This window comes from Entelurus aequoreus, linkage group LG05 (genome assembly GCF_033978785.1).
Source record: "Entelurus aequoreus isolate RoL-2023_Sb linkage group LG05, RoL_Eaeq_v1.1, whole genome shotgun sequence".
Lineage (NCBI taxonomy): Eukaryota > Metazoa > Chordata > Actinopteri > Syngnathiformes > Syngnathidae > Entelurus > Entelurus aequoreus.
In genome coordinates this window covers 12410268-12426409 of record NC_084735.1, presented here as the reverse complement: position 1 = coordinate 12426409, position 16142 = coordinate 12410268, and the positions used below count along the sequence as shown (strand labels likewise).

Sequence of the window (16142 nt, the reverse complement as noted above, 5' to 3'; positions counted from 1 at the left end):
AAAATAAAAAATAAAAAAATCGATTTTTTAAAAATGAGAATCGATTCTGAATCGCACAACGTCAGAATCGCGATTCGAATTCGAATCAATTTTTCCCCCCACCCCTAATATATATATACATATATATATACATATATATATATATATATATATATACATATATATATATATATACATATATATATACATATATATATATACATATATATATATATATACATATATATATACATATATATATATATATATATATATATATATATATATATATATATATATATATATATATATATATATATATATATATATATATATATATATATATATATATATATATATATATATACATACACATATATACATAAATACATACTGTGAATCAGTGGTACGAGGGCTCCATTTAGTGGTAGGCTGAAAAATTTCCTTGATGAAAGTACAGTGTTTTATTTTCCTATATTGAAACACACCGTTACTGTTCAAACTGTGCGTAATGTTACAATGGCCAATAAAAGCCCTTTTTTAATGAATACTTAGGTCTACTACACTACTGTATTTAATGTTGTCATTATGGTGGTACTTAATGAATACTTAGGTCTACTACGCTACTGTATTTAATGTTGTCATTATGGTGGTACTTGATGAATACTTAGGTCTACTACACTACTGTATTTAATGTTGTCATGATGGTGGTACTTAATGAATACTTAGGTCTACTACACTACTGTATTTAATGTTGTCATTATGGTGGTACTTAATGAATACTTAGGTCTACTACACTACTGTATTTAATGTTGTCATTATGGTGGTACTTAATGAATACTTAGGTCTACTACACTACTGTATTTAATGTTGTCATTATGGTGGTACTTAATGAATACTTAGGTCTACTACACTACTGTATTTAATGTTGTCATTATGGTGGTACTTAATGAATACTTAGGTCTACTACACTACTGTATTTAATGTTGTCATGATGGTGGTACTTAATGAATACTTTGGTCTACTACGCTACTGTATTTAATGTTGTCATGATGGTGGTACTTAATGAATACTTTGGTCTACTACGCTACTGTATTTAATGTTGTCATGATGGTGGTACTTGGAGAGCCGGGTGTTTTCTGAGGTGGTGAAGACAAGCACCGATGAAAAATAAATAGATATAAAGCAGTTGGTTTGAGAGTGTTGTCGTCACCTGGCGTTCTTGTTGGCGTCTTCTGGCAGTGTCTTCACAGCCACCAGCAGGGGGGTCTCCTCCTCCTCCTCTGCAGAGGGGTCCTCATCTAAGAAGGCCTGCATGCCCTCTGCTTCACACAAGTGCACCTGTGTCAAAAAAAACAAAAAACAATCTACCTGTTGCATCATGTGGCGCTTCTGAAAAACATCAATAAATAAAACATTGTGGGAAAACTTTGCCATTTGCATTTTTCCTCTGAAATAAATGTATTGACATCATCACTGTACAGTATTTATTCATCATCTATTGATTACTGCTTGCAAAGACATATTCATTAGGCTCCTTGGGGAGCCTTCTTCCAGCTGGCATTGGTCACATGACCCCTTTCACCAATCAAACGCAGCCTTGAAGTCACGTGACCGCCACACTGTAAAAAGTGACATGACGTCGGACAAGGCCAGGTCAATGTTTACCTTACAAACTGCTAAAAATAATATTTATATCATGCGCTGTCATCCGTGTCACTAGTCATCTTTCACATTTCAGCTTGCAAGAATTCTACTTCCAGCTGAGAAAACATGTACTAAGTTGTAGATATGTTGTATCTTTTAGCTAACGTCATGCTAACTTTAGCCCCGTTATGTCATAAGTGAGTGTATTAAATTACACACCACTTAATATTTGTGTGGTTGTTTCACCAAATACTTATTTTTACTCAAACAATTATTTGGAAGATTTTACTTGAGTCATGTTTCTGTAAATCAGGAGTGTCAAAGTTGTTGTCATTGAGGGCCACATGGCAGTTAGTCAGAGGGCCACATGGCGGTTAGTCAGAGGGCCACATGGCAGTTAGACAGAGGGCCACATGGCAGTTAGTCAGAGGGCCGCTTGTAACCGTGAATAATAAATGAATATATATGATATTATTACACAATTGTCTATGTATTTGATCACTATGGGGATTTTTTTTGCATTAAAATCTCTATAGACTGGCAGCTCAGTCGCCAGAATTTAATGGTGTGTATATACTGTATATATATATATATATATATATATATATATATATATATATATATATATATATATATATATATATATATATATATATATATATTGTGGAGAATGCATATACGTTTAAGAGTTCTTTCTTTATTCATAGCCATGTTTGGAGCATCTAGTACTTTTCCTTTGTGTATTCTACCAGTTTCTCTTTGTCTTCATAGGTCTGTTTAGTGTCTTGACCATCGGGATGTGAATACATGCCCCACTTCTTCCTTATCAGTGTTGCGAGAGGGAGAGGTGGGGGCTTTCTTTGCGTGCAAGAAGTTGGCTCTTCCGTTTGAATGTCAGATCAATTCGAGTAGCCGATATTGGTATGGGCTGATCTCCTGAAATTTCAGTAAAACTTGATAATATTCCTATTCTGTCTTGATGGTCCTTCTTACTCAGCATATATGTCATCGAAAGAACTTGGGATTGACCAGTAATTTAGATGCCCTGGGAGGAAGAGCTGGTCCAGGCAACAATTTTCATATATATTCATTTTAAACAACATATTACTGGAAATAGAACAATGGTACCGTCCAGTGTTTACCGTAGAATCTATGGTTGTTGTTTTTACGATGTATTACTGTAAATGGAACAATGGTACCATGTTTTTTTTTTACTGTAAAACTCTAGCTACAAAACAGCCTGTTTTGTTGTTGTTGTTGTTTTTAGCGTAAAATCTATCGTCATTTTTTATCATGTGCAGTTTAATGGATAACTTGCTTTGAAAACCCCCCAAAAACAATCAGATATTTATTTGCTTCGACAAAAAAAAAATTGTAATTATGATAATATAATATTGTTACATTATTAGCAAACACAAAACTAATAGTTCATTATTTTTTTACATATTTCCAACCCAAATAAAAATAAAGAAACGTAACTAACATGACTTTATCAACAATATTATTACAGAGTCATATGTCAAGCAGATATCAGAGTATTTATTTTTATAAACAAAAGTCATGTATGACATTATAATATTGTTACATATTAAATATAAATATATGCAATTACAAGCCATATTTTCTTCTGTCAAGATAGAAGGAAGGAATACTTTTAGTAAGAAAAGATCAAGTATTATCTATCGCATATTACGTAAAACTAGCCTTGAATTCAACCCATGTGGTCTAAGGCAGTGATTCACTTGATGAAAGTACAGTGTTTTATTTCCCTATATTCAAACACGGTGTTACTGTTCAAATTGTGTGTAATGTTACAGTGGCCAAAAATATGAAAAACTATTCTTCAATAAAACCTCTGCCTTGTTTTTAGTGAATACTTAGGCCTACTACGCTATTGTATTTAATGTTGTCATTATGGTGGTACTTAATGAATACTTAGGTCAACTACACTACTGTATTTAATGTTGTCATTATGGTGGTACTTAATGAATACTTAGGTCAACTACACTACTGTATTTAATGTTGACATTATGGTGGTACTTGATGAATACTTAGGTCTACTACGCTACTGTATTTAATGTTGTCATCATGGTGGTACTTGATGAATACTTAGGTCTACTACGCTACTGTATTTAATGTTGCCATTATGGTGGTACTTAATGAATACTTAGGCCTACTACACTACTGTATTTAATGTTGTCATTATGGTGGTACTTAATGAATACTTAGGTCAACTACACTACTGTATTTAATGTTGTCATCATGGTGGTACTTGATGAATACTTAGGTCTACTACGCTACTGTATTTAATGTTGTCATTAAGGTGGTACTTAATGAATACTTAGGTCTACTACACTACTGTATTTAATGTTGTCATGATGGTGGTACTTAATGAATACTTAGGTCTACTACACTACTGTATTTAATGTTGTCATTATGGTGGTACTTAATGAATACTTAGGTCTACTACACTACTGTATGTTAACATGGTCATTATGGTGGTACTTAATGAATACTTAGGTCCACTACACTACTGTATTTAATGTTGTCATTATGGTGGTACTTAATGAATACTTAGGTCTACTACACTACTGTATTTAATGTTGTCATCATGGTGGTACTTAATGAATACTTAGGTCTACTACACTACTGTATTTAATGTTGTCATTATGGTGGTACTTAATGAATACATAGGTCTACTACACTACTGTATTTAATGTTGACATTATGGTGGTACTTAATGAATACTTAGGTCTACTACACTACTGTATTTAATGTTGTCATTATGGTGGTACTTAATGAATACTTAGGTCTACTACACTACTGTATTTAATGTTGTCATCGTGGTGGTACTTAATGAATACTTAGGTCTACTACACTACTGTATTTAATGTTGTCATTATGGTGGTACTTAATGACTACTTAGACCTACTACGCTACATTGGAGACACCAGACCTACATACCTCTCCAAACTGTCCTTCTCCCAGTTTCTCCTTGAAGGTGAGCTTGTCTCTGGGGAACTCCCTCATGGACGGGTCGGGGCCAGCAAAGAGGTCGAGGTGGACCGCCGTGACGGAGCGGCTGCGGCTGACGATGTCCGCCTCGGCGTAGTGCGGGGCGCCGTCCGCTCCACCGGCCGCCAGGGCCCCGCAGGAGCCGCCGGGTGCTGGCGGGAGACACATGACATCGTTGCGGCGCAGCACAGACCTCCCACCAGGGGGTACGTCACCTCACCCAGGTGCTCCGTGGACCGAGCCCACTCGGGCAGCCTGCGGATGAGGCGGGAGGGCTCCTGGTAGTCGGAGCAGAGCGGGAAGATCCTCTCGTAGGTGGAGTTGGAGGTGGAGTTGGAGGAGGACAAGGAGTGGCGGAAGGAGAAGGAGAAGGCCTGCGTCTGCACTGCCAGACGTGCCGTCAGCTCCTCGTCCAGAATGCGGCGTGACGCCTTCCTCGTTCATGTTGTAAATAAAAAGGTATTGTCATCACAAATATGAGCTGCCTCGGCAACCGATGTTTGTCCGCACCTTCTCCAGCATCTTCTGCCACACCGTGCGCCACAGGATGATGACTATGACGGCCGATAGGATGGCGATGATGGCCACCAGGCAGCCAATCAGGATCCTCGTGTTGCTGTCGTCCACCTTGTGGGTGGGATCCTCCCCTGAGTGGGAGAGAACTTGGAATATTATAATAATATAGAATATATTCTGCTTTAAAAAAGATTTACAAATACCAACACAGTAATCCCCTACACAGTCCCCTGAACAACCAGCAGAGGGCACTGCAGCCAGAGCGGTCTGGGTCACAGACATGGTCAGACACTGGCGAGCCAATCAGAGGGTCACATGATGATTGATATATGATGATGATTTGACACACATTGCACTGATAAGAGATCAGGTCATTAAACGGCATTGATACAATAAAATAAGCATCTAGCACAGGTTTTCAGATTAACTGGATAAATTAGCATTAGCTAATACAACGCTAACGTTAGCTAGCTCAGGCCCGTTGTGTGTTCTCTCTGTAAAGACGTGGATTGTTTTTGTGCAGAGAACTCCGGGCATTTTGCATATAATGCATATAATGCTCTGTGACCCAGACCGCTCTGGCTGCAGCGCCCTCTGCTGGTTGTTCGGGGGAGTGTGTATCAAGCATATGTATGTATGGCGACGCCGTGGCGCAGTTGGGAGAGTGGCCGTGCCAGCAACCTGAGGGTTCCTGGTTTGATCCCCACCTTCTACCAACCTCGTCACGTCCGTTGTGTCCTTGAGCAAGACACTTCACCCTTGCTCCTGATGGGTGGTGGTTAGGGCCGTGCATGGCAGCTCCCGCCATCAGTGTGTGAATGTGTGTGTGAATGGGTGAATGTGGAAATAGTGTCAAAGCGCTTTGAGTACCTTGAAGGTAGAAAAGCGCTATACAAGTATAACCTATTTACCATATTCAAATCTCAAAAATATATTTACAAATACGCGTTTATTTATACAAATTCTTGATTTATTTGTACGTCACATTTTGATATTTATGAATGTTATTTGTATATATTTTAAAATCTCAAAAATATATTTACAAATACGCGTTTATTTATACAAATTGTTGATTTATTTGTACGTCATATTTTTATATTTATACATTTTGAAATCTCAAAAATATATTTACAAATACGCGTGTTTTTATACAAATTCTTGATTTATTTGTACGTCACATTTTTATATCTATACATGTTATTTGTATATATTTTAAAATCTCAAAAATATATTTACAAATACGCGTTTATTTATACAAATTGTTGATTTATTTGTACGTCATATTTTTATATTTATACATTTTCAAATCTCAAAAATATATTTACAAATACGCGTTTATTTATACAAATTCTTGATTTATTTGTACGTCACATTTTTATATTTATAAATGTTATTTGTATATATTTTAAAATCTCAAAAATATATTTACAAATACATGTTTATTTATACAAATTCTTCATTTATTTGTACGTCATATTTTTATATTTATACATTTTCAAATCTCAAAAATATATTTACAAATACGCGTTTATTTATACAAATTCTTGATTTATTTGTACGTCACATTTTTATATTTATACATGTTATTTGTATATATTTTCAAATCTCAAAAAAATATTTACAAATACACGTTTATTTATACAAATTGTTGATTTATTTGTACGTCATATTTTCATATTTATACATTTTCAAATCTCAAAAATATATTTACAAATACGCGTTTATTTATACAAATTCTTGATTTATTTGTACGTCCCATTTTTATATTTATAAATGTTATTTGTATACATTTTCAAATCTCAAAAATATATTTACAAAAACGCGTTTATTTATACAAATTCTTGATTTATTTGTACGTCACATTTTTATATTTATAAATGTTATTTGTATATATTTTAAAATCTCAAAAATATATTTACAAATACGCGTTTATTTATACAAATTGTTGATTTATTTGTACGTCATATTTTTATATTTACACATTTTCAAATCTCAAAAATATATTTACAAATACGCGTTTATTTATACAAATTCTTGATTTATTTGTACGTCACATTTTTATATTTATAAATGTTATTTGTATATATTTTAAAATCTCAAAAATATATTTACAAATACGCGTTTATTTATACAAATTGTTGATTTATTTGTACGTCATATTTTTATATTTATAAATTTTCAAATCTCAAAAATATATTTACAAATACGCGTTTATTTATACAAATTCTTGATTTATTTGTACGTCACATTTTTATATTTATAAATGTTATTTGTATATATTTTAAAATCTCAAAAATATATTTACAAATACGCGTTTATTTATACAAATTCTTGATTTATTTGTACGTCATATTTTTATATTTATACATTTTCAAATCTCAAAAATATATTTACAAATACGCATGTTTTTATACAAATTCTTGATTTATTTGTACGTCACATTTTTATATTTATAAATGTTATTTGTATATATTTTAAAATCTCAAAAATATATTTACAAATACATGTTTATTTATACAAATTCTTCATTTATTTGTACGTCATATTTTTATATTTATACATTTTCAAATCTCAAAAATATATTTACAAATACGCGTTTATTTATACAAATTCTTGATTTATTTGTATGTCACATTTTTATATTTATACATGTTATTTGTATATATTTTCAAATCTCAAAAATATATTTACAAATACACGTTTATTTATACAAATTCTTCATTTATTTGCACGTCACATTTTTATATTTATAAATGTTATTTGTATATATTTTAAAATCTCAAAAATATATTTACAAATACGCGTTTATTTATACAAATTCTTGATTTATTTGTACGTCACATTTTTATATTTATAAATGTTATTTGTACATATTTTCAAATCTCAAAAATATATTTACAAATACGCATTTATTTATACAAATTCTTGATTTATTTGTACGTCACATTTTTATATTTATAAATGTTATTTGTATATATTTTTAAAATCTCAAAAATATATTTACAAATACGCGTTCATTTATACAAATTATTTATTTATTTGTATATCACATTTGTATTTGTATATTTATAAATATATGCATATGTATTAATATCATGTTGATATATATAAATTGATGTGAGACTCTACGTGTCCGTGCACTAAATGAGTCCGATTCCTCAAATGGTTCGGCTCTATAAAAAAACAGGGTTCCCCAGCCCATGGAAACACCTTAATCCGACCGTGTTCGGTTTTTGAAAAATCGGATTTAAACACCTGGATTATGAGGGGGAGACCTTTCGTATCGCGCATGCGCCAGTCTCAACGAGAGTGTTTATTTTCTTCACAGATTAAAATAACGGAACATTTTGAAGTGCATCGATGGTAGAAAGAAAAAAACAACGATTTTTCTTTTCTATAAAATAAATACATTTCTCAAATAGTTGGGCTCTAAATAAGCCTCTTACAGCCCATGGAAACGCCTTAATTCAAACGAATAAGGCGAATAATAAAGTACACAAACCTCTTCGTGCAAATACAATCAATCCAAAGAGCCTTTTTGAATCAACTCCAAGACGTTCGAAAGTTTTGTTTCTATGATTTTTGTACGAAAATGATTTCCTAACAACCTTCTTCCGCCGGTCTTTCATTGCGACGGACCAACATCCGGTTTGAGACATTCTTGGTTGTACTTACTTTGATTATTTCTCAACTGTTTGTAAATGTAAATTTATAAATAAAGGTTTATAAAATAAAAAAAACAAAAAAAAACATTGTTGGTAGTAGCGTCATGTTCGTAGCGCAATATAAGATAATTTATCGATGCTGTCTGCTATTTAACATCAGCATAACCATTATAAAGGCCTAATATTTGTCATGTATGCAATATTACAGCGGACATCACTTAAAAACAAGTTATAAGGATCCGCAGATGGGTAGAGTGACGTCATAGCTCCACCGGAAAAGCATTGTTACTCCGCGCTAAAATGAAATAAGCGCCCCCAGTGGACGGGAGGTGCATGGCGTGTGAACAATAGTCGCATTAGAGCAGAGGTGTCCATGTGGTTTATCACTCAGGGCCACATGGCAGTTATGTTTGCTGCTAACAGTTAATACTATTATTACACCATTTTTTTAATGCATTTTATTAGTAGATTTTAAAAAACAACTAAATATGGTAAATTGCAATAATTTCACCTCAAAATGTAGTGTATATTACTGTAAATGGAAAAACAGTACTGCTGTTTTTATGGTAAAAATAAATAAAATGAAGGCAGCTCAGTTGCCAGATTTTTACTGTAAAATTTGTATTAGTTGTTTTACAGTAAATTTAAAAAAAAAAACTGGAATTTGACAGTAAAAATCGGGCACCTGAGCTGCCAGATTTTTTCTGTTTTTGTTTTTGTTTTGTTTTTCACCGCGAATCGACAAGTGTAGATTTTTCGGTGTATTACTGTAAATGCCACCACCGTTTATTACAGTAAAAAAAGTAAAAATTGATTTTCCATTGTGTGAAAAATGTTGTATAAAACACAGTAAATTTCACAATTTGACCATGAAATGTATTTCTATTTTGACATAGATGGATAACTTGCTTTGAAATCAGTATTATTAGTATTTATTTCTATTTAAAAAATGGTTTGAATGTTTGATAATAATAAATAAAATGAAGTGGCGGGCCACACCCGCCCCTCGGGCCTTGAGTTTGAAAAACTTGAGAAATCAGACTAATTTAGTGCATGGAAATGTTTTACACCACAAGTGTCAAACTCAAGATCTGGCCCTTCACCTCATTTTATATGGCCCGCAAAAGCCTGGAAATAATGTGTCAATAAAATACCTTATATTTTCTTTCTTTACTTTCTTATTTCCTTAATAAAGCTATTAGGTTATTTTTTTCTAGTTTGATAGGGGAAAAACTAGTGTCCAATATAGCAACAAATATTATATTATCTCCCTTTTTTGGTCAGAAGCCAAGTAAATACTTCAATATCTGCTTATAACTTATGATTTTGAAGCAAGTTATCCATCAAATTGTACACTATAAAAATAGATTTTACTGTAAAATTTAGGGATTTTTTTTTTTTTTTACAGCATATTACTGTAAGTTGAAAAAAAACGATCAATGTTTGTTTTTTTTACAGTAAAATTAAGTCGTCTGAGCTGTCAGTTTTTTTTGTTTTTGTTTACTGCAAAATCCACGGTTACTGTATTTATATTTACAGTGATATGTTGTAAAAAATAATCATAATAATATAAAAAACACCATATATTTGACAGTAAAATTAATAAATGTTTTCTAGTTTGACAAGGGGAAAAATCCACGGTTGATGATTTTATGGTACCACATTTTATTATGGTAAAAAACTGGCAGCTGAGTTGCCAAAATAAAATGAAAAAAGCTGTACTGTAGTTCTATTTACAGTAATATGTTGTAAAAATAATAATAATGTAAAAAAAAAACATATTTTTTACAGTAAAATTAATAAAGGTTTTTTCTAATTTGACAGGGGGAAAAATTGTGTCCAATATTGCAACAAATATTATATTATCTAACTTTTTTGGTCAAAATGCAAATAAATACTTCAATATATGCTTGTAACTTATGATTTTGAAGCAAGTTATGCATCAAATCCTACACTATAAAAATAGATATTATTGTAAAATTTAGGGAGGTTTTTTTTCAACAGCATATTACTGTAAGTTGAAAAAAACGACCAATGTTTTTTTTTTTTTTACAGTAAAATTAAGTCGACTGAGATGTCAGTTGTTGTTGTTTTTTAAATCCACGGTTGATAACTTTATAGTACCACATTTTATTATGGTAAAAAACTGGCAGCTGAGTTGCTGAAATAAAATAAAAAAGCGGTACTGTATTTCTATTTACAGTGATATGTTGTAAAAATCATAATAATATAAAAAACACCATATGTTTTACAGTAAAATTAATAAAGGTATTAGTTTTTTTTTATAGTTTGACAGGGGAAAAATAGACTTAGACTTAGACAAACTTTATTGATCCACAAGGGAAGTTGTTCCACACAGTAGCTCAGTTACAAAGGATGGAAAGGGTAAAGATGGAAAGGATAATGCAGGTATAAAGTAGACTAAAACTAGTGTTCAATATTGCAACAAATATTATATTATCTCACTTTTATGGTCAAAATGCAAATAAATACTTCAATATCTGCTTAACTTATGATTTCGAAGCAAGTTATCCATCAAATTGTACACTATAAAAATAGATTTTACTGTAAAATCTAGAGAGTTTTTTTTACAGAATATTACTGTAAGTCGAAAAAAAATCCTACCAATGTTTTTTTTTTTTCCCAGTTAAATTAAGTCGACTTAGTTGTCAGTTTTTGTTGTTTTTTTTAACAGTAAAATCCACGGTTGGTGATTTTATGGTACCACATTTTATTATGGTAAAAAACCTGCAGCTGAGTTGCCAAAATAAAAAGAAACAGCGGTACTGTATTTCTATTTACAGTGATATGTTGGAAAAATAATACTAATATTAAAAACCACCATATCTTTTACAGTAAAAGTCTAACAACTAAGCTGGCAGTTTTTTTCCGTAAAAAAACAGTGGTAAAATCCACAGATTTTTTTTACTCTTAAAAATGGTAAAATATTGAAATTTACAGGCAAATTCATGAATTATTTACTGTTCCAAGCGGCCCTCTGATGGCAGCCAGTGTGGCCCTCAATGAAATCTAGTTTGACTCTATTTCAACCAAATATAGCAGGGATTCTCAAAGCGTGCTACACAGGCTCCATCCAAAGAATCACTAAGCCGCAAGACTCAAACGTATTGCACCTTTAAAACATATTGCACCTTTAAAATGACGTAGGTGCAGGATGAGTAGTCCTGCTGAAGGAAAGAACCCGGAGACGACTGACCTGGTAGTGCGTTTGCCGGGTGTCCGTGCTTGCGAGGCGTCAGCGACGTGTTGTAAACCGCCGAGCCTGAAAGAAAGACCACGAGAAACTTGCTTTCAGAGTTGTGAAAATGAAACTGAAAGAAAGACCAGAGAAACTTGCTTTCAGAGTTGTGAAAATGAAAGTGAAAAAAATAATGGGAGAAACTTGCTTTCAGAGTTGTGAAAATGAAAGTGAAAGAAAGACCGGGAAAAACTTGCTTTCAGAGTTGTGAAAATGAAAGTGAAAGAAAGACAGGGAAAAACTTGCTTTCAGAGTTGTGAAAATGAAACTGAAAGAAAGACCGGGAGAAACTTGCTTTCAGAGTTGTGAAAAAGAAAGTGAACGAAAGACCGGGAAAAACTTGCTTTCAGAGTTGTGAAAATGAAAGTGAAAGAAAGACCAGGAGAAACTTGCTTTCAGAGTTGTGAAAATGAAACTGAAAGAAAGCCAGGAAAAACTTGCTTTCAGAGTTGTGAAAATGAAACTGAAAGAAAGACAGTGAGGAAACTTGCTTTCAGAGTTGTGAAACTGAAACCGAAAGAAAGAACAGGAGAAACTTTCTTTCAGAGTTGTGAAAATGAAACTGAAAGAAAGACCAGGAGAAACTTGCTTTCAGAGTTGTGAAAATGAAACTGAAAGAAAGACCAGGAGAAACTTGCTTTCAGAGTTGTGAAACTGAAAGTGAAAGAAAGACCAGGAGAAACCTGCTGTCAGAGTTGTGAAAATGAAACTGAAAGAAAGACCAAGAGAAACTTGCTTTCAGAGTTGTGAAAATGAAACTGAAAGAAAGAACAAGAGAAACTTGCTTTCAGAGTTGTGAAAACGAAACTGAAAGAAAGACCAGGAGAAACTTGCTTTCAGAGTTGTGAAAATGAAACTGAAAGAAAGACCGTGAGAAACTTGCTTTCAGAGTTGTGAAAATGAAACTGAAAGAAAGACCAGGAGAAACTTGCTTTCAGAGTTGTGAAAATGAAACTGAAAGAAAGACCAGGAGAAACTTGCTTTCAGAGTTGTGAAAATGAAACTGAAAGAAAGACCAGGAGAAACTTGCTGTCAGAGTTGTGAAAATGAAAGTGAAAGAAAGACCAGGAGAAACTTGCTGTCAGAGTTGTGAAAATGAAACTGAAAGAAAGACCAAGAGAAACTTGCTTTCAGAGTTGTGAAAATGAAACTGAAAGAAAGAACAAGAGAAACTTGCTTTCAGAGTTGTGAAAATGAAACTGAAAGAAAGACCAGGAGAAACTTGCTTTCAGAGTTGTGAAAATGAAACTGAAAGAAAGACCGTGAGAAACTTGCTTTCAGAGTTGTGAAACTGAAACTGAAAGAAAGACCAGGAGAAACTTGCTTTCAGAGTTGTGAAACTGAAACTGAAAGAAAGACCAGGAGACACTTGCTTTCAGAGTTGTGAAGATGAAACTGAAAGAAAGACCAGGAGACACTTGCTTTCAGAGTTGTGAAAATGAAACTGAAAGAAAGACCAGGAGACACTTGCTTTCAGAGTTGTGAAAATGAAACTGAAAGAAAGACCGGGAGAAACTTGCTTTCAGAGTTGTGAAACTGAAACTGAAAAAAGACCAGGAGAAACTTGCTTTCAGAGTTGTGAAACTGAAAGAAAGACCAGGAGGAACTTGCTTTCAGAGTTGTGAAACTGAAACTGAAAGAAAGACTGGGAGAAACTTGCTTTCAGAGTTGTGAAACTGAAACTGAAAGAAAGACCAGGAGAAACTTGCTTTCAGAGTTGTGAAAATGAAACTGAAAGAAAGACCAGGAGAAACTTGCTTTCAGAGTTGTGAAACTGAAACTGAAAAAAGACCAGGAGAAACTTGCTTTCAGAGTTGTGAAACTGAAACTGAAAGAAAGACCAGGAGGAACTTGCTTTCAGAGTTGTGAAAATGAAACTGAAAGAAAGACCGGGAGAAACTTGCTGTCAGAGTTGTGAAAATGAAACTGAAAGTAAATCATGACTAAGGATGGGTTCCGTTCACATTTGAACCTTGGACTTGATACCAGTACTCGATGCTACCAATTTTTGGTGCTACTACTGTATCTATTGTATGTTGTCTAACTAGGAAGTCGCTGCGCCCTACAAAGTGTTTGCACTGCAAGTATTGTGCTGATTACACACCAGCTAACGTTCATCTTAGTTGCAGTTTTCACGACCATATTTGGATGTGTTGAATTCGCCATGTAAAATTGCTAATGCTAATAGTAGCCTGTCCATGGCAAATCCAGTGTAAATTAGCATCAAGCTAGTGCACATTGAAAGAGTGGAGCCTGGCTCTACCGAGTGGTATGGAAATATGGCAGCGTTTGGTTTTACGTGACTGGATACCCGGTCGTAGCGGGTGGGGTCCTCACCCCGAGAGACCAGGAGGTTTTACCTGACTGGAAGGCCACCTCGCTGAAGAGCATCCACAGGTCACTGAAGTGGAAACGGCATTTGAGGGCGCTGGCGGTGTGGTCCTTGAGCGGCACGGTGATGAAACGCGCACTCTGGCTCACGTAGTCCACAGGCGGCCTGAAGGTCACCGGGTCGGCCCCCCACTGTGAGCCGGAGCGGAAGTAACAGGTGGCCTGCCGGAACATCCGAACACCTTGACTGAACATGTTGTTGCAGTGGACCTGCGGAGGAGACCGGCTTTCAGACCCGACATCTTCCACTCCCGGGCGCTGGTCGGGCCCTACGTCACCTTCATGGACGTGAAGTTGCGGACGTGGTCGAACTCGAAGGTCATTTCTACGTAACCTTTGGGGGAGCTCCGGTTGCTCCAGCCCACGTAGTCGTAGCCCGGCCACGTGGCGTAGATGTGACTGTGGAGGAAGTCGTCCAGACCCCAGGTGCCGTCGGTCAGCTGGCCCAGACCCTTGGTCAGTCTGGGAGGGAGATGGAGGGGAGGCTTTTGCGTTAGTGCTGTAGAACCGTTCATTCTTTCCATTCAGATTAATCACACTAAACTTTTGTCTGAGAACTGGTGTTTTGTATAAAAACTGGTATTTTGTCTAAGAACTGCTGTTTTGTCTAAGAACTGCTGTTTTGTCTAAGAACTGGTGCTATGTCTGAGAACTGGGGCCGTACTTATCAAGCTTCTTAGAGTGCCATTTTACACTTAAGTCCTGAGAATTTGCGAAATTTAGTCCTACTCTGAAACTTAAGAATAAAAGCTTTTTATCAACGTTCTTAAGTCTAAGAATCACTCCTACTCTCCACGATATTTAAGAGACCTTCAGAGGTGTCTTAAGTGGTTAGGAGTTGCCAGCAGGGGATGGCACTGAGGCGAGAGAGACGTGCGCGAACGTTCAGGGAACGGAACAATGTTTTTTGTTTTTTTTTTGATGACGAGCAGCTGATCAAACGGTATCGTTTAGACAGAGCGGATATTATTTTTGTCACAGATTTAATACTTTTCGATTCCTTGTTGATTTCTGCATGTGGCTGCAGTGGGCTAGTATATATAGAGCCACCCACACCAGTTTCAAATTAGTTGCCTAATTAATGAATTGGAAAGAAAATGTTATGAGAGTAGCGTATGTGTGTGGCCGTGAGGTGAGTGACGTCAGTGAGTGTGTGGGCGAGAGAAGAGAGGGAGCGGTAGCGTGAGTGCCGGCGGGGACTAGTTTGTTTTGTATTATTTTGTAGTTTATTGTCAAAATATACACTCCCATTGTCCACTTAAATATTTCCAAGATATTTCTTTATTCTTAGACAACGGATTCCATTCCGTGATTGGTCATTTCTATGGACACAGAAATGACGTCACCTAAAATTCCGTTTACGGCACATAGTAATGTCGTAATTCAGCTCTGAGTGTGACACTTAAGATTCAGTCCTACACTTCGCTGAAAGTGTGAGTAAGACGCTTGATAACTAACTTTTAAGTGCAGCTTTCAGCGAAGAATTTATTTACTCTTAAGTCAACTCTTAGCAGACTTCTTAGGAGTAATTCTAAGAAGCTTGATAAGTACGGCCCCTGGTGTTTTGTCTAAGAACGTTTTTTTTTTCCCAAGAACTGGTGTGTTGTCTAAGAACTGGTGTTTTGTCTGAGAACTGGTGTTATGTCTAAGAACTGGTGTTTTGTCTGAGA

At 34.8% G+C, this 16142-nt stretch overlaps 1 protein-coding gene across 1 annotated transcript in view; it reads right to left on the bottom strand.

The window, feature by feature from the left end:
- Window positions 1-16142, bottom strand: part of LOC133649607 (discoidin domain-containing receptor 2-like) — a 62580-nt gene that overhangs the window by 13823 nt on the left and 32615 nt on the right. The window contains exons 7-13 of the mRNA XM_062046227.1: window positions 14751-14934; window positions 14442-14682; window positions 12040-12105; window positions 5152-5288; window positions 4862-5072; window positions 4591-4793; window positions 1193-1320 (exon numbers count right to left, since the gene is read on the bottom strand). Of these exons, the coding sequence (XP_061902211.1) occupies window positions 1193-1320; window positions 4591-4793; window positions 4862-5072; window positions 5152-5288; window positions 12040-12105; window positions 14442-14682; window positions 14751-14934 (1170 nt within the window). The remainder of the gene's footprint in view (window positions 1-1192; window positions 1321-4590; window positions 4794-4861; window positions 5073-5151; window positions 5289-12039; window positions 12106-14441; window positions 14683-14750; window positions 14935-16142) is intronic.